General features: G+C 49.9%; 1 protein-coding gene across 7 annotated transcripts in view; it reads left to right on the top strand.

The window, feature by feature from the left end:
* Positions 1-2,007: 2,007 nt before the first annotated feature.
* SRCAP (Snf2 related CREBBP activator protein) overlaps positions 2,008-17,333 on the top strand; it is a 35,593-nt gene continuing 20,267 nt past the window's right edge. For 3 of the 7 annotated variants that reach the window (XM_082714264.1, XM_082714265.1, XM_082714260.1), the window contains exons 1-16: positions 2,008-5,153; positions 6,517-6,590; positions 7,283-7,545; positions 9,149-9,400; positions 10,871-11,056; positions 11,305-11,445; positions 12,232-12,454; positions 12,570-12,847; positions 13,470-13,560; positions 13,702-13,791; positions 14,289-14,477; positions 14,563-14,906; positions 15,010-15,187; positions 15,717-15,853; positions 16,098-16,267; positions 16,383-16,575. In XM_082714264.1, coding sequence (XP_082570390.1) covers positions 7,492-7,545; positions 9,149-9,400; positions 10,871-11,056; positions 11,305-11,445; positions 12,232-12,454; positions 12,570-12,847; positions 13,470-13,560; positions 13,702-13,791; positions 14,289-14,477; positions 14,563-14,906; positions 15,010-15,187; positions 15,717-15,853; positions 16,098-16,267; positions 16,383-16,575 — 2,526 coding nt within the window. In that variant the 5' untranslated portion in view covers positions 2,008-5,153; positions 6,517-6,590; positions 7,283-7,491. Of the gene's footprint in view, positions 5,448-6,393; positions 6,591-7,282; positions 7,546-9,148; positions 9,401-10,870; positions 11,057-11,304; positions 11,446-12,231; positions 12,455-12,569; positions 12,848-13,469; positions 13,561-13,701; positions 13,792-14,288; positions 14,478-14,562; positions 14,907-15,009; positions 15,188-15,716; positions 15,854-16,097; positions 16,268-16,382; positions 16,576-17,333 lie in introns of all 7 variants that reach the window. The other 4 variants (XM_082714266.1, XM_082714261.1, XM_082714262.1 and 1 more) reach the window with 3 other exon arrangements.

The following is a 17,333-nucleotide window of genomic DNA, read 5'->3' as shown; positions in this document are numbered from 1 at the left end:
TCTTTCACTTGATAACATGCATTTAAGTTTCCTCCATGTTTCTCTCTCTCTCTCTCTTTTTCTTTAATTTTTAGAGAGGGAATTATGGGGGAGAGGGGGCAGAAGGAGAGGGGGAGAAAGAATCTTAAGCAGGCCCCATGCCCAGGGCAGAGCCCAATGCAGGGCTTGATCTCACAACCCTGAGATCATGACCTGAGCCAAACTCAAGAGTTGGATGCTTAACTGGCTGAGCCAACCAGGCACCCCCCTCTTCCATGTTTCTGTGTGTCTCAATAGCTCACTTCCTTTTCGTGTTGAATAATATTCCACAGTCTGGATGTATCATGGTTTATCCATTCAGCTACTGAGAGCCACTTTGGTTGCTCCCAAGTTCTGGCAATTATGAATAGCACTATAAACATCCATTTGCAGTTTTTTGTGAGGATGTAGGTTTTTAAAAAAATTCCTTTGGGAATTAGAAGGAGTGTGATTGCTGGATTGTATGGTTAGAGTATGTTTACTTTTGTAAGAAACCACCAAACCATCTTCCAAACTGGCTATACCATTCCCAAAAGCAATGAATGAGAGCTCCCATTGTTCCACAGTCTTGTTGGCATTTGGTGTTGTCAACATTCCGAATTTGGGTCATTCTGATCGATGCGTAGTGGTATCTCACTGTTGTTTTAGGTGGCATTTCCCTGATGCCACATGATGTGGAACATCCTTTCATATATTCACTTACTGTCTGTATGTCTTCTTTGCTAAGGTCTTTGGCCCATTTTTAATGTTTTCTTATTGAGTTTTAAAAGTTCTTTGAATATTTTGAGTAACAGTCCTTTATCAGATGTCTTTTGTAAATACTCTCTCCCGATCTGTGGCTTGTCTTCTCATTCTCTTCACATTGACTTTCACAGGGACATTTTTAGTATATGTGCTGCTGAAGCGAGCACTCACAGGGACATTTTTAATTTTAATGAAGTCCAGACTTCCAATTATTTCTTATATGGATCATCCTTTTCTTATTGTTTCTAAAAGGCATCAATACCACAGTCAAGGTCATCTAGATTTTCTATGTTATCTTCTAGATGTTTCACAGTTTTGCTCTGTACATTTAGGTCTGCAATCCATTCTGAGTTAATCTTTGTGAAAGGTGTAAGGTCTGTGTCTAGATTAATATTTTTGCTTATGCACGTTCAGCTGTTCTGGCTTCACTTGCTGAAAAGAGTATTTTGGCTCCATTGTATTACCTTTACTCCTTTGTCAAGATCAGTTGCCCATATCAATGTGGGTCTACTTCTGGGCTCTCTATTGATCTTTTTGTTCTTTTGACCTATTTGTCTATACTTTTGCCAATATCATGCTTTCTTGTACTGCAGCTTTACAGTAAGTCTTGACGTCTTTCTACTTTGTTCTCCTTCAATAATATCTTGGCTCTTCTGCCTCTAAAGTTTAAGGTATAAACTTTTAAAATCAGTTTGTTGATATTCACAAAATAACTTGCTGGGATTTTTATAGGGATCGCCCCAAATCTGTAGATCAAGTTGGGAAGAATGGACATCTTGACAATATTTGGTCTTCAACACTCACTTTCCATTCAACTGAAATTTCATTTGTCAAATGGAATAATCTCCTTTTTACAGGGTTGTCTGAAATGTTATCCAGAGTACTGTAATCCCTAGCACAATGTCCCTGCTCTCAGGAAGCTTATCTTTTAGGCGGGAGGAGGGCAGACAATAAACAAGCATCAGATAAATTAGTAATTTCCACGTAAGTGTTGTGAAGAAAGCATGGAATAGGGAGTGACTGGCAGTGAAAGGGCTGTTCAGTGTCAGGGAACTTCTCTGAGAAGGCAACATTTAAATTGAGACTTTGATGAAAAGGGAAAGCTAGCCATGAAGAAAAACTCTCAGACAGAAGAAACAACAAAAATGAAGGCTCTGGAAGCAGAAATGAACTTGATGGTTTGGAGAAGGACATAGTGGCTTCAGTGCAGTGAGCAAGGTGTAAACGAAGTTTTAAAAAATCAGTAGACAGGGGTCATGTCCTGTAGGATATTTATTCTTAAAATTAAAGTATAAGATACATGCTTTGAGGTACACAAAACATACAGATGTTAAGTACACGGCTCAATGAATGCTCGCGTCTATCTCGGTCTGGAAGTGACCTCCTCCAGATCAAGACAGAGAACAGCGCTCAGCAGACATTTCTGGTAAAGCACCAGACAGAAAGTCGCTCAGGCTTTGTGGGCCGAGGGCCTTTCTTGCAACTACTCAGCTATAGTACTGTAACAGGCAAGCAGATATAGATGCCATGTTAGTCAGTGGGTATGGTGGGATGCCAAGAAATCTTTAGTTACAGTGAAATTTGATTTACATTTGCTTTTCATGTGTCACAAGAGTTTTCTTCCTTTGACTGTTCCTCAACCATTTGTAAGTGTAAAGCTTGTCGCTTAGACTTGTTAACATTCTTAACTGGCAGGCTGTATGAAACCTGGGGCCGCACAAGACTTGCCCTCTGGGCCATGATTTACCAGCTCCTGATACACATTTCTAGTATCCTCCTTGTGTCTCTTCCCAGGTAAAAGCCCTCTCTCTCAATGGGTATTAGTTTTATCACCGTCGGTTATTTTTTTTTTTAAGATTTTTATTTATTTATTTGACAGACACAGTGAGAGAAGGAGGGGCTGGGTGGGAGAGGGAAAAGCAGGCCTCCCACGGAGCAGGGAGCCTGATGCAGAGCTCCGTCCCAGGACCCCGGGACCATTACTCAAGCCAAAGGTAGACACTTTACAACTGAGCCACCCAGGCGCCCCACGGTCAGTTAGTTTTGTCTGCTCTTGAACTTTATATAAATGGGATCATATGTCAATTCTCTTGTGTCTGGCTTCTTCAACATAATGTCTGTCCTATGGAGATTTTAAGATACATAATTTAAGTGAATTAAGATGCTACTCAGGGGTCATAAGTATGAGAGCAACATGATCTTATTTATATGTAAAGGTCACTCTGGTTGCTATGTGGAAAATGGAGTAAAGAGAAACAGGAGTGGATGTGGGGAAGCCAGTCAGGAGTAATCCAACCAAGAGATAATGGTGGCTGGCTCTAGGGTGATAGTCATAGGAACAGAAGAGAGATTTGGGGTTTATTTTCAGTTTGAGCTCATGAATCCAATACCAGTTATTTTTGTTTTTAACCAAGTATTATAATACAAGTAGTTCACACTAATAAGTTTCCCAAATAATCTTTCTGAGACTGGCTTCGTGGATTTTCATGTATAAACCATGTTCCTATCCTCAAGGGGTTAATACTTTTGGGGGTGGGTGGACAGACAGGAATCCAGATATAATGCAGTCAGTGCTTTAAGAAACCCAGGAGGACCCAGGGGGGCGCCTGGGTGGCTCAGGGGGTTAAAGCCTCTGCCTTCAGCTCATGTCGTGATCTCAAGGTCCTGGGATCGAGCCGCGCATCGGGCTCTCTGCTCAGCGGGGAGCCTGCTTCCTCCTGTCTCTGCCTGCCTCTCTGCCTACTTGTGATCTCTGTCAAATAAACAAATAAATAAAATCTTAAAAAAAAAAAAAAAAAGAAAGAAACCAAGCAACCCAGGGGCTTTGGAAGCCAACAGTAAGGGCAGCAGCCTAGGGGTGGTCAAATGGGATCACCTGGGGGTTGTCACCCTTCAGCTGAGTTTTGAAGGAAGAATAGCTGAAAAAGGATGGAATGGTTTATGGGAAGGCCCAGAAATGGGAGATCTCTTGGGAGCTCAGGGTGGTCCTATGATGGGGTCTCAGAAATATGTAAGCTTGGTGTGGAACAGACCACCACCACCACCACCACACCCACCACCACCCCCGCCTGGGCCTAAATGGGTGGACATTCATCCACTTTTTCAACCAAATAACCTGTCCTGAGTCCTTCGGTATGCCTCGAGGCTCCAGCAGGGGCCAGAGGTAGCAAATGGGCAACCTGTGGCTGAATGTGACCCTCAGACGTATTGTGGCCCGCCGGGTGACCACTGGCAAATCGTGGTTTGAACAGTGGCTATCCTCGCGAATGGGAGCACAGTCTGCAGGCCCCCTCATTCCTCACCCGACCCTCTTCCCTTCCATTACTCTCGTGGCTCTTTTCGGTGTCGTCGTTGTCTTTCCTTTTCACACTGATTTTCTCATTGAAGTGTGACCAGCCTACAGTGTGATGCTGCTTCACGCGCATCCGTTGGTTTTCAGCCCGATCTTCGCTGCAAGAAACAGAAGGACCAGCTCCGCGCAGCGCCGGTAAGAACTAAGCCGAGTGAGGAGGTTTTGAAGGACCTCGTCCGGGCTCCCTAACCGGGCTCCCAAGGTGGGCGACAGTCGCTGCGGCTGCACGCTCGGCCACGACCCTGGCTCCGCGGTCACGGGCTCATGCGGGAGCGTCAGCTCATTCGTACACCGGAGTTCGTCGGGGTGAACAGAGGGCCGGTGCATACAGCGGCCTCGGCAGAAGGCGACCGCTCCCCTTCCGTTCTGGGGTGAGGCCTCTCCTGGGAGCCCCGAACCAGAAAGCTGGCCAGCGGACCGCACCACCAGCCCCGCGGACGACGGAGCGGACCGCAGGGGGAACGCAGAGGCCCAGGCTCCGCGGCCGGCTTGCTGACCAACAGCTCAGCTCTCCGGGTGATCTAGTCACAAGCGGGGGCTGCTCCGGACGGGCAGCCGCGGTGCAGCCTCACGGGCACGGTCTCCGGTGGAGGAAGACGCTGGGCCGCGGGGCGAGCGCGAGGCTCCAAGACTACATCACCCAGCCTGCTTTGCGCTTCGGGCAGCGCCCTACGCTAGCACGCGAGCCTCCCGTTCCCGCAACCTCGTTACTGTCTCTCGCGAGAGGACGGGCCGCGCCGGCGGTAGCGATAGTGAGCTGTGGTGCTGGTGCTGGTGGTGGCGGTGGCGGCCGAGACGGCGGCGGCCATTTTGGTGGGGCCTCGGAAGCGGCGGCGGCGGTTCGCTGAGAGTAGCGTCTTCCATTTTTCCCACCCACCGCCCGCAACCCTGTGCCGCGAGAGGACGCAGTGGAAGCAAGGCGGTGAAAGTAGCCGCGGGCCCCAGGGGAATTTAAAGGCCGCGAAGGCGGCAGCCAAGAGGGGGCCCTCCCCCCTCCTCGGCGGGAGGGGGGGTGGAGCGCACGCCCCCGAGGACGCAGGTAAGGAGAGGGAGACAAGATGGCGGACGCTCCACAGTTCCCCCTCCCCTGACGGGTGAGTGCGCGCGCATCTTTCCGCCACCGCCTCTCCTCCCACCTTCCCGGGGTGCTGCGCGCGCACCTTCGGCCGGGGCCCCGGGGCCGGTGCGCGAGGCTGTCGGCGCGCGCCCATAGAGACAGGCTGAGGGGGGCCAGGCCGGCCAGCACAGGGCCCGGGCGCATCTCCTCTCCCCTCCCGCCCGTCTGCGCACGCGTGCCTGAGCGAGCGAGCGAGCCCTGAGAGGACGGACCCAGGTGCGCTCCTGCCCGCCCACCAACCCCAGCCCCCCCCCCCCGGGGGCGCGCGGGAAGAGGAAGGGGGGCGTGGGACGAGGAGTCGGGGCGCGCGCCCACCCTATGCAGTCAGTAACCAGGACCTGGCGGCACGAACCCTCCCTTATGTCAGCCCTTCGCGGTCAGGTGGTGGGGGGCTCCCTGACGGGTAGGGACGAGAGACTGCCCAGCCTGCGACCCCTGTGTGCGTGGGCTTGGGCTCCGGCGGGAGCCCCCGGGCGGTGCGCGCAGCCGGCTCTCTCCACCTCCAGGCGCGCACGCGCGGGCCCCTCCCCCAGTCCGTCGCGCACGTTGGGTGGGGTGGGAGTCTAGGAGGGGGCGGGGCTAGCCTAGGGTTAGTGGCCGCTGGGGGCAGAGGTCAGGGGTCACGCCGGGTCAGTCTGTTGGAAGGCGCTGGGAGAGAGCGGTGCAGCCGGGGGTCAAGAGCTCAGGCGTCCTGGGGTCTGGTCCGCTCGGGTCCTGCGAATCGGCTGCGGACGAAGGCGAGAATCCGAGGCTGCTCCGTGCTGAAGGGCCGTCCTCGCGCACGGGGAAACACTTCCGGGCCTCGGTGGGTTTCGCCCACCTGTTTCCGGGGCACGGCTCCGCGCCCAGCGGCCTTTCTCGCTCCTGACTTCTGCGAGGGGCCTGCGGCCGCGCGTGTGTCCGCGGAAGCGTGGGGCGCCGCAGGCGGAGGACGGTGGGTTCGCGGCGGCTGGTCCGCGCTCGGCCGGGCGCGTCTTCCGGAGCTTCCGCGGTGACAGCGCCTTCCCCGCGCCGCGGGCTCTGCTCTCCGCGCCGCGGCCGCCTGCACTGGCGCCTTTTGAACTTTTGTTTGCTTCACTTCAGGGCTTCTGCTCCAGCCGGCATCTCCGGTCTGTGGGAAATCCCTTTTTCGCAAAACATGATTTGCTTTTCCTTTCCTGAGACGTGAGCTTCTCTTGCGACTGTGGCTGTCTTCCCGGCCTCGGACGCGGCCGTGCAGGAGCTGTGGTAGATGCCGCCGGCGCGGGCCGGTCCTCACGGTGCCCCTCCCTGCTGTGTGTTGCAGGCGTGGCTCCCCGCGGCGCGGCGGCACCGTGGAAGTGCAGACCTGCACGGGGGCTGCGGTCTCGGCTCACGCAGGTGAGGGCGCTGGCGGGACCGCTGTTGCGAGGGTCGGTGGGAAGAACGGCCCGCCCGGGTGTCCGGTCGGATGCGGGATGCGGGTGCGGGAACACGCCGGGCGCGCTTAGAGAAACGTCCGACCGTCCTCGCTGTCCCCAGGCGAGGAGCACGTCTCCATGGTTTCGGCACGAAGCTACCTCAGTCTCAGTCTTCCCGTGGATTCCGTGTACGCCTCTGTGTGAGGACTTTGTAGCGTGCAGTGGGGAAGGCTCATCTCCGTCGGGGATGGCCTCTCTTGAGTACAAAGAAGGAGCTCGGGTTTTGTTAGGGTGGGAAGGGTGCCCGGCTTGCAGGGTAGGTGTGAGGATCATACAGCTTACCAGGTCGGGGCTTAGCAAAGTCTGACCCATGGTGGAAGCTCCGGATGTTCATTATCTTTACTCTTTCCCTTATTTTTTTCTAAGATATTAATTTGACAGACAGAGATCACAAGTAGGCAGAGCAGGGGGGGGCAGGCTCCCCGCTGAGCTGGAGCCCAGGACCCTGGGATCATGACCTGGCCTGAAGGCAGAGGCTTAACCCACTGAGCCCCCCAGGCGCCCCCATTATCTTTATTCCTTAACGTTGTTCTTGGTTTTTGTTTGTGTTTGTTTTTTTAAGATTCGTTCATGTTTTCAAATCCCATTTTTACTCTTTTTACCCTATTTTAGGTGCTCCAGAGGCCGGTGGACCTGAGCGGAGGCTGGGACGCCCTAGTGGGCCCCGGGCCCTGGAAGGCGGGTCCCGGTGGCCGGTGGCCCAGAATGAGGCCAGCTCCCAGCATGCCCTGCAGCCGGACGCCAGCCCCTCGGCCAGCAGCAGTGGTGATAACGACCCAGTCATTCTTCAGGCGTCCAAAGAGGAGCCTGGGAGTGGGACCATGCAGAGCAGCCCCTCCCCTGCTCACCCTCAGCTCCCAATCCTGCAGACACAGGTTTGAACGTGGGGAGGATTCCTTCTCTGATTCTGCTTTGTGGGCTGTTAGATCTGAGTCAGAAGAAATGTGGCAAGCTTTAGCCACATTTCCATGATCCTACAGCTATCTGTATTTGGAAAAATTTTGGTGCTCAGGTTGACCATCAGTGTGATTAGATATTCACACGCTTTTTGACAGTAATATGATATTGATCGCTAAGACTGTGGAAACTCATTGTTACCTAAAAAGGGTGGAATTAGGCCAGGTTGGAAATGGAGACTGGGACAACATGCTTCCTAAGACTGAGCTTTGAGAATAGCTTAGTTTCCTTAGGAACTGGAAAAACATAAGTATTATGGATGGTGTGTAGTGTTTATACTTTTCTCATACTGAGGAAATGTAAGAGTAGGAAAAATGTGGCTTTTGAGAGTAGACATACATAGGTTTGCATAGAGTAGGGTTTTGATGGGCATGGATTTGATACTTAAAATTTTCCTGAGCGTGGGGCGCCTGGGTGGCTCAGTGGGTTAAAGCCTCTGCCTTCAGCTCAGGTCATGATTTCAGGGTCCTGGGATCGAGCCCCACATCGGGTTCTCTGCTCGGCAGGGAGCCCACTTCCTCCTCTCTCTCTGCCTGCCTCTCTGCCTACTTGTGATCTCTCTCTGTCAAGTAAATAAAATTAAAAAAAAAAAATTTTCCTGAGCAGCTGGAGAATTTTGTGATACACACTCATTTGTCATTTAACTGAGGTAGGAATTCCAGTGGCACACCTGTTAGGCGAGTGTGCTGGAGTCATTTATATGAGTTTGCTCACATCCACATTTAAGTGAGACTTTGCTCTCTACTTAACTATTTTTTTATTTTTATTTTTTTTTTTAAGATTTTATTTATTCATTTGAAAGGCAGAGATTACAAGTAGGCAGAGAGGCAGGCAGAGAGAGAGAGGAGGAAGCAAGCTCCCCACTGAGCAGAGAGCCCGATGCGGGGCTCGATCCCAGGACTCCGAGACCATGACCTGAGCCGAAGGCAGAGGCTTTAACCCACTGAGCCACCCAGGCGCCCCTCTACTTAACTATTTTTTTTGCACTATTTTATGAAGTAGTAGTTGAGTGTTTGAGAACAGTGACCAGTTCCCGTCCCCTTCCACTTTCCTAGTAAAGGAAACAACCAAGATTGATGACGAACATGAAGAGGTTTAAGTAATCTTGGAGGTCGTCATGGTTGCTTTTTGAACTTGGTGGTAACTGAGATTGATTCTAATAGGTGAATCTGCCATTCAGTGTAAAGGAAGAAAAAATGGGGAGGTGTGTATGTGAATGAACTTCTTTAGGTTCTGAAAGGATCATTAGTGTTTGAAATTATATGCTATGGTATTATTCTTGAATTTGGGAACTGTAAATGTCTGGCTGTGACTCCTTTTGCACGCCAGGCATCTGTAAACTTGGGTCTGCTATATTGAACACCTTACCAAAACATAATATCTTGTATATTTATATTTATAAAAATGAGGTTGGTTATTTACTTGAGTTTTTTCTGGTAAGGTAGAATGAAATAATATGATGAGAACGTCCAATATCTTGCTAAGCATTCATTTTATCTATCATTTTCTGTTTATTTCTAGATGGTGTCGGACGGCATGACAGGCAGTAATCCTGTGTCCCCTGCCTCCTCCAGTTCCCCAGCCTCTAGTGGGGCAGGCGGCATCTCCCCCCAGCATATAGCTCAAGATTCCTCTCTGGATGGACCTCCAGGGCCCCCAGATGGTGCCACAGTGCCCCTGGAGGGGCTCAGCTTACCCCAGGCTGCTGACCTGGCTAACAAGGGCCCAAAGTGGGAGAAGAGCCATGCTGAGATTGCAGAGCAGGCCAAGCATGTACGTATTGGGAAGGCCCATGAGGATTCTCTTTCCTCAACTTCTGTGTCCCATGAACTTTTTACATTTCTTTCCTTGTGGATTTTGAGGGTGGGCTCTGCCTTAAATTGCAAATGTTGAGCAAGTTGCTTGGTCTCTGAACTTCCTTGTCTGTAAGTTAAAGGTGGTGTAGTAGTCTATAAACTGTTGTGAGCGCTAAGTTAAAGGAGGAAATAGACCTGGAATGCTTTTTAAACTGTGAGGTTCTTAAGATTTACTGGTTTCTACTGCTCATTTCTGTCCTCTAGCCTCTGCTGCTTTACCCAGTGGTAAGTGTGGTCCCTGGACCGGCAGCTTTGGCATCACCTGGCAGATTTGTTAGAGATTCAAGTTTGTTGGTACCCTTTTTACATCTATCCATTTAAAGCTAGAGGGTGGGGGCCCAGCAATCTGTCTTAAAAAGCACTCCACGTGATTCTGATGCATGCTTAAATATAAGAGCTATGGTCTAATAATACCCTTGTCTTTCTTGATTTTTTTCTTCACCATCAGGCCATTTAGTTAAACCCTGTCCTCTCTGGCTCTTGTTTCCTATGACTTAGTTTTTGTCAGGAGAAGACAAGAATAATGGAAGCAGTTGTCTTGAGCTTGTTTTTAAAGATTTCTTTCTTTATTTTAGAGAGTAAGTTGTTCAGGGGGAGGCAGAAGGCTAGGGACAGGGAGAAAAGCTGAGAGGGGAGTCGGACGGGGTTGCTGGATCCTGCAAGCCTGAGATCATGACCTGAGCTGAAATCAAGAGTCCAGTGCTCACCTGACTGAGCCACTGGGGCACCCAGTTGTCTTGAGTTTTTAAGTCACTTTTGTCTATTTCAAATGCTTTCACTTTTTTGCGTGTGAAATTTAGCCATAGTAGAAACATGTTACCTTTTTATCAGACTATTGTTTAATCTTTTACGTATAACTTTTCAGTATTTTTACCAAAATGTATATTTTTATAAAAACAAATCCGATTGTGTACGTTGGGCTTTATATATCTAAGCATGAACATACTCTTAAGTGGAATTCAACAGCGATGAAGATCCTTTGTATCCAGTCTATAAGGGAGGGTACGCCCCTGCCTCCCTGGAGGCTTCCCTTGAAATCTGTTTTCCTCAGTCTTTCCTATGTTCGTGGGGCATGGAGATTGAGTGAAATAACGGAAAGAACATAAAATCTGTGTCTGGAGTCATTAGACCTATTTTTAATTCCCAGCTCTTACCACTTCCTGGTTGTGTGATCTCAAGTAAATCACTTAATCTCTCATCTTTTTCCCCCCTCACTTGAAAAGGTTATAATACCGACTTACTTGCAGGATTGGTATGCGGACTTTAAGTCACATACAACATTCCGTCCAGACAGTGCCTATATTTAATCAGTGCCCAGGAATTCAGTTGTCTTCATGAGGTAGCATATATGTGCAGTAACTTGACTGACCTAGCTCTTCCCTGTTAGGAGGCTGAGATTGAGACTCGGATTGCTGAGCTGCGGAAGGAGGGTTTCTGGTCATTGAAGAGGCTGCCTAAGGTGCCCGAGCCTCCCCGCCCCAAAGGGCACTGGGACTATCTTTGTGAGGAGATGCAGTGGCTCTCTGCTGACTTTGCTCAGGAGCGTCGTTGGAAACGGGGTGTGGCCCGTAAGGTAGGTCGTCAGCTGGGCATACCTTCCAGTATTTCTTTTCCAGATTTCCTTTTCCTTGATAAGTGGGTTGGTTTGAAGGGAACCAAACAGAATAAACAGTATAGCGTGCTATTCATGCCCATGGTTTCAGGAGGCAGGCTCTGACTTTTCAGATTTCTTGGCCTTGATTATTCTCATTGCTGTTGGTTTGAGGAGGGAGTAGGAGACTGGCCTTGGAATGTTTTCACTCTGGTTCCGTATTCCCACAGGTTGTGCGCATGGTCATCCGGCACCACGAGGAGCAACGGCAGAAAGAGGAACGGGCTCGGAGAGAAGAGCAAGCCAAGCTGCGCCGAATTGCCTCCGCCATGGCTAAGGACGTCAGGCAGTTCTGGAGCAATGTGGAGAAGGTAGGCGCCAGGGATCAGGAAAGGGCAGTGCCGCCGGTTTGCTTAGTGCTAGCGCGGTAGCAGGAGCGGTCGAAACTGCTGCAGAGAGGGCGCCCGGGCGGCTCAGTGGGTGAAGCCTCTGCCTTCAGCTCAAGTCGTGATCTTGGGATCCTGGGATCGAGCCCCGCATCGGCCTCTCTGCACAGCGGGGAGCCTGCTTCCCCATCTCTCTCTCTCTGCAGGGCATTCAGCATGCTTTCTCTAAAACCTCTTTATGCCATTTACCTGTTTAAACATCATCGAAGCTCTCAGTAATCAAATTGTTCTCATATAGGAAGTTTTGTTTCTCAAGTAATGCCTGGTTTCTGTCTGTATATTCAGTCTTGTCTCCTGCCAGTTCCTTTTTTTTTCTACTTCAAATATTCTTTTTTTGCACATCCCTGATAACTTATCCATGTTCTTTCTGCTGCCGGGAGTTCCTTTCTTCTCATGCCCACTTAGGGAACACCTACTTAGTCTTTGAGATTCAGCCCCAGATACATTTGTAACTCTTTCTCTGCTGCCTGAAGTTAAATTGGCTATTCTCTTTCCTGTGCTCCCTTTGTGCTTTTTTCAAAAGCACTTTTTTGTTTTGTTTTGTTTTGTTTTGTTTTGTTTTCTTCAAAAGCACTTTTAAGGGCATTTAGTTTTTCCCTCTTGAAAAGCAAGTCCAAAGACTAGCACAGAGGAGGTTTCCCTAAATGTTGGGTTAAAGATTACATGAATAAAAGATTATATTCGTGACCTGTCCATTTCATGCTGTGGCAGGTGGTGCAATTCAAGCAACAGTCCCGGCTTGAGGAAAAACGTAAAAAAGCTCTGGATCTGCACCTGGACTTCATTGTGGGGCAAACTGAAAAGTACTCAGACCTTTTATCTCAGAGCCTCAACCAGCCACTAGCATCCAGCAAAGCTGGCTCTTCCCCTTGCCTTGGCTCTTCCTCAGCTGCCTCTAGTCCTCCACCCCCGGTTTCCCGGCTGGATGATGAAGGTGTGTGTCCTCTTTGGCTCTGTTACTCTTCCTCACGTGCCCTTTCCAGAGCTGAAAACCCACCCTGTGGCTTGCAGGGCCCCGTGGACTTTGTGACCTTGTTCTCCTGCTATAGATGGGGACTTCCAACCCCAAGAGGAGGAGGAAGAGGATGATGAGGAGACGATTGAGGTTGAAGAACAACAGGAAGGCAATGATGCAGAGACCCAGAGGCGTGAGATTGAGCTGCTTCGACGTGAGGGAGAATTGCCATTGGAAGAGCTGCTCCGTTCCCTCCCCCCTCAGCTGCTAGGAGGGCCTTCCAGCCCCTCAAGAACCCCCTCATCTCGTGACAGTGACCCCCGCGATGGGCCTGAGGAAGGTGGTGAAGAAGAGGCCTCTCGGGTGTTACAGGTATGCGGAGAATGGGTAGAGGGAGGACTCCGTGGGAGCCGAGCTGGAGGTTCAAGGACTGAGTTCTGGCTCATAAGGTCGTTGTGGTTTTCCGGAGTTCTCCCTGGTTGAGGGCATTTGGCTCTCGTTGAGGGATGGATAGGGAAGAATCTGGGTTTGGGGCAAGTTGCGTTCTGAGATGGGAAGTTTCCAATGCTGTAGTGGAAGAGTACTGTACTCTACAACTGTTACGTGACCTTGAAAAAAAAAATGATCTAGTTCTTGTCACTTCTGTGAAATGGTCCTAATACTCCCTATTGGTTTGTAGGTTTCAGGAAAAGCTGAAGTCTTTTCTGGACCTAAGCTGTCTCTTTCTTAGAAGTCTGAGTGTGGGGGGTTGGTGCCAGGGGCCTGTGTTTCTTATCTAGCACTTTCACAGATCCTCCTCTGGACAGTGGGGCCAGGATTTGGTAGCTGGTGCTGAAAGAAAACCCTTGATTGCATCCTTGCTCTGGGACTGTGCCAGTGGCAGCTGTCACTCAGTGGGACAGAGAGATTGTTCTGTGACGTCATATTCAACATTGCATCTTTCTCCTGCTGTTCTAACCTCAGGTCTTGTCCCTTTTCATGCTTTGCCATTCAGGTGAAGCCCCCACCCTCTGTCACACAGCGCAACAAACAGCCTTGGCATCCAGATGAGGATGACGAAGAGTTTACTGCCAATGAGGATGAAGGTCAGGCATGTTCTCTTTATCTTATTGCCCCTTGCCCTTTGAATTCTCTGGACCTAACATTTTCATGCTTTCTCCTCTCCTCAACTTGGACTGGGTCCTGTGATTCTGTTCCCATTGATTTGGGGTCATTCTCTCTCGCAGCGGAGGATGAAGAGGATACCATAGCAGCTGAGGAGCAGTTGGAAGGGGACGTGGACCATGCCATGGAGCTGAGCGAGTTGGCTCGAGAAGGTGACATTCACCAGATGTTTCATGAGCATCCGCTTGGTGCAGAATGTGAGGGATAAAGAGATGAATAAGAAAGAGACTTTTCATCCCCTTGGAGGAACTACAGGTCTAATGACAAAGAGAGATGGAAACAAATAATTATAAATAGACTATGACGACCGGTTATGATGGAAGTTTGAACAGAGTGACGTGACCATGTTGGAGAAGTAGAGCTAATATAAGAGCATATTGGCCACATTTGACCTGAACCTTAAAGACAGGTTTAGTTTGATGTTGTCCTTCCCAGTGGAAGGCAGCAGCATCCATAGTTCTAGCCCAGGCTGTGGGGCTTGGCTTTGAAGCTGGTGCTGAAAGCACACTCTCTGTCTCCCTTCAGACCTGAGCCCAGTAGTGTCTGTAGAAACCCAGATAAAATGAATGGGCACCACTCAGACCTCTGTTTTGTCTTTACCCCTTTTCCCTCAGAGCACCCAGAAGCTTAGCCGTGGTTTCTTTTCCAGGTGAGCTCTCCATGGAGGAGCTACTGCAGCAGTACGCAGGAGCCTATGCTTCCGACGCCTCGGTCCCAGGCTCTGGGAGTAGTGAAGAGGAAGACGAAGATGAGGTTGAGGCTAACAGCTCTGACTGTGAACCAGAGGGGGCCACAGAAGCCGAAGAGGCTCCTCAAGAGGATAGTAGCAGTCAGTCAGGTGACTCTGTGGCCACGGGCACCCTGGAGGGGAGATACTGGAGGAGTAGGCATGGGGAGCACTAAGCCTTGGTCTTGTGCTTTAGAATCTGCTGAGGAGCAGAGCGAGGAAGAGGAAGATGAGCATTCGGAGGAGGAAGAAACGAGCGGCAGTTCTGAATCAGAGGAATCTGAGTCTGACGAGTCTGACGAGTCTCCATCACAGAGCCAGGCAGATGAGGAGGAGGAGGAGGAGGAGGAGGAAGACGATGATGACTTCGGGGTGGAGTACTTGCTTGCCAGGGATGAGGAGCAGAGTGAGGTAGACGCGGGGAGTGGACCTCCCACCCCAGGACCTGCCGCTGCTCTAGGCCCTAAGAAGGAAATTACTGACATTGCAGCGGCAGCTGAAAGTCTTCAGCCCAAGGGTTATACCTTGGCCACCACGCAGGTAACCCCAGAGCCCAGCTTCTGCTTTCTCATATCTTGACTTTTCTGTTTCCCAGTGACTCGTGCCTCCTTTGTACTGTGCTGCCTCTCTTTTTCCCTACCAGGTGAAGACGCCCATCCCCCTGCTCCTGCGGGGCCAGCTCCGGGAGTACCAGCACATTGGGCTGGACTGGCTGGTTACTATGTATGAGAAGAAACTTAATGGTATTCTTGCTGATGAAATGGGGCTAGGCAAGACAATCCAGACTATCTCCCTGCTTGCTCACTTGGCCTGTGAAAAAGGTAACGAGGCAGGGCCCTCCCATTTGGGTCTCCTTGGCCAGTCCCCTGCAAAGACTGTTTAATGGGACTAACCACGGGATGGTGAACCACTCCCTGTTTTGTGTTGTCTTGGTAGCTTTATTGACTCTGGTCTGTAACTGGAGATGCCAGTGTAGGATTCTTAGGAGGGGCCATTAGGTAGAGTGATCGGGGTTACACCTGAGGAACCAGAACAGAGCCCTAAAGTTTGTATTTCCTTACTATCTCTCTTTAATTCTGCTTAAAATCTTTCTATTTTGTTTTTTTTAAGTTGAGATGTAGTTGGCATATAACATTATACGACTTTTAGGTGTCTAGTATAACGCTCTGAAACTAGTGTGTGTTGCGAAATGATTAGCACAGCACACGTCCACTACCACACAGTTGCAAAAGCTTTTTTTCTGTTGTACTGAGAATTTTTAACATCTGTCTTAATGGCTTTTGAATATGCAGTCCAGTATTATTAACTGTAGTCACCATGCTGTACATGTCTCATTCTTTTGCTAAACAGGTAACTGGGGTCCCCATTTGATCATTGTCCCCACCAGTGTGATGCTGAACTGGGAGATGGAGCTGAAGCGGTGGTGTCCCAGCTTTAAAATCCTCACTTACTATGGAGCCCAGAAAGAGAGGAAGCTCAAGCGGCAGGTTCGCTCTCTGTGTGATTGATCACTCCCGCGCCTCCTTTGCCCCACACTGATGCCTCTCTTACTCTTAGGCCCTTTTCTCAAAGGAGTTCTTTTTCCTCCCCTTTCTATTGCTGCCTTCTTCTTCTGGGACTTGGCTGTTTTCTCCCGTCCTGACTTCCGTCCTTTGAGGACCTTAGCGTACCTTTTCTTTATCCTTCCCTTCCTTTCACCCCACCATCTGCTGCTTTCTCCTGATTCCTCAGGGCTGGACCAAGCCCAATGCCTTCCACGTGTGTATCACGTCTTACAAGCTGGTGCTGCAGGACCACCAGGCCTTCCGCCGCAAGAACTGGCGTTACCTCATTCTGGATGAGGCTCAGAACATCAAGAACTTCAAGTCCCAGCGCTGGCAGTCCCTGCTCAACTTCAACAGGTGGGGGTGCAAATGGGCATTTGGAGGAGGGTTGACTTGACTTGAAGAGTGGGATGCTCAGAAGGTTGGGACCCTGCTGATCATCCTTCTTCCAATTCCCTCTGTTTCTTTGCAGCCAGAGACGCCTGCTCCTCACAGGAACTCCATTGCAGAACAGCCTCATGGAGCTGTGGTCCTTGATGCACTTTCTGATGCCCCATGTCTTCCAGTCTCATCGCGAGTTTAAAGAATGGTTCTCTAACCCCCTAACTGGCATGATTGAGGGCAGCCAGGAGTACAATGAAGGTCTGGTCAAACGCCTGCACAAGGTAGGGCCGGAAACAGTTTGGCAGGGTGTTGGGAGTGGCAAACTAAGGGTAGTACCTGGAAGACCTTTAGGGAGAGGGAAATCAGTGCTGGGCTGAATTTGCTCAGTTGTCAGGTGGCAGTGTTCTGGTGACTGACCCATTGCCAAACTGAGTGACCTCATCTTAGTCATCATTTTACTTGTCCCCGCCCCCCCCCCCCCCCCCCCCCAAGCAGTGACACTTGTCTTTATTCTCTGAATAGAATGGTCCTGCTGATTGGTCCTTGCTTAGATTTCTTCTTACCAGGCTTTCCTCAACTTTTGGGTTCTTTCTCTTTTTCTGTGGGGTTTTTTTTTCCTCTCTCTCTCTTTCTTTTTTTCCTTTTGTTTTCTCTGGATCCTTTTATCCAGCCTTTTTTTTTTTTTTTTTTAATTTGAAGATTTTATTTATTTTAGAGAAGGGGAGGGGGAGGAGCAGAGGGAGAGGGACAAGCAGACTCCGCAGTGCGTGCAGAGCATGATGTGGGGCTCCGTTCCGTGATGCTGAGATCATGACCCAACCCAAAATCAAGAGTCGGATGCTCTACTGCTTTGTCCAGCTTCTAAGTAACATCTCTCAGCATTCTGGTGAGACAGCTCTTTTGTCTCAGTTCATATGTCTTAAGGCTTTAAAGACTTTCTGATTTGTATTTTTACTCTCTCAACCAATCTGTATTTAAATTTCTGACTTGGTATCTTTAATTCAGAGTTACTGAATTCGAGTCTTGAATACACAGTATT

This window comes from Mustela nivalis, assembly GCF_964662115.1.
Source record: "Mustela nivalis genome assembly, chromosome: 19".
In the NCBI taxonomy this organism is placed as follows: Eukaryota; Metazoa; Chordata; class Mammalia; order Carnivora; family Mustelidae; genus Mustela; species Mustela nivalis.
Note: the sequence above shows the minus strand (reverse complement) of the source record. Positions and strands in the feature narration are given on the sequence as shown.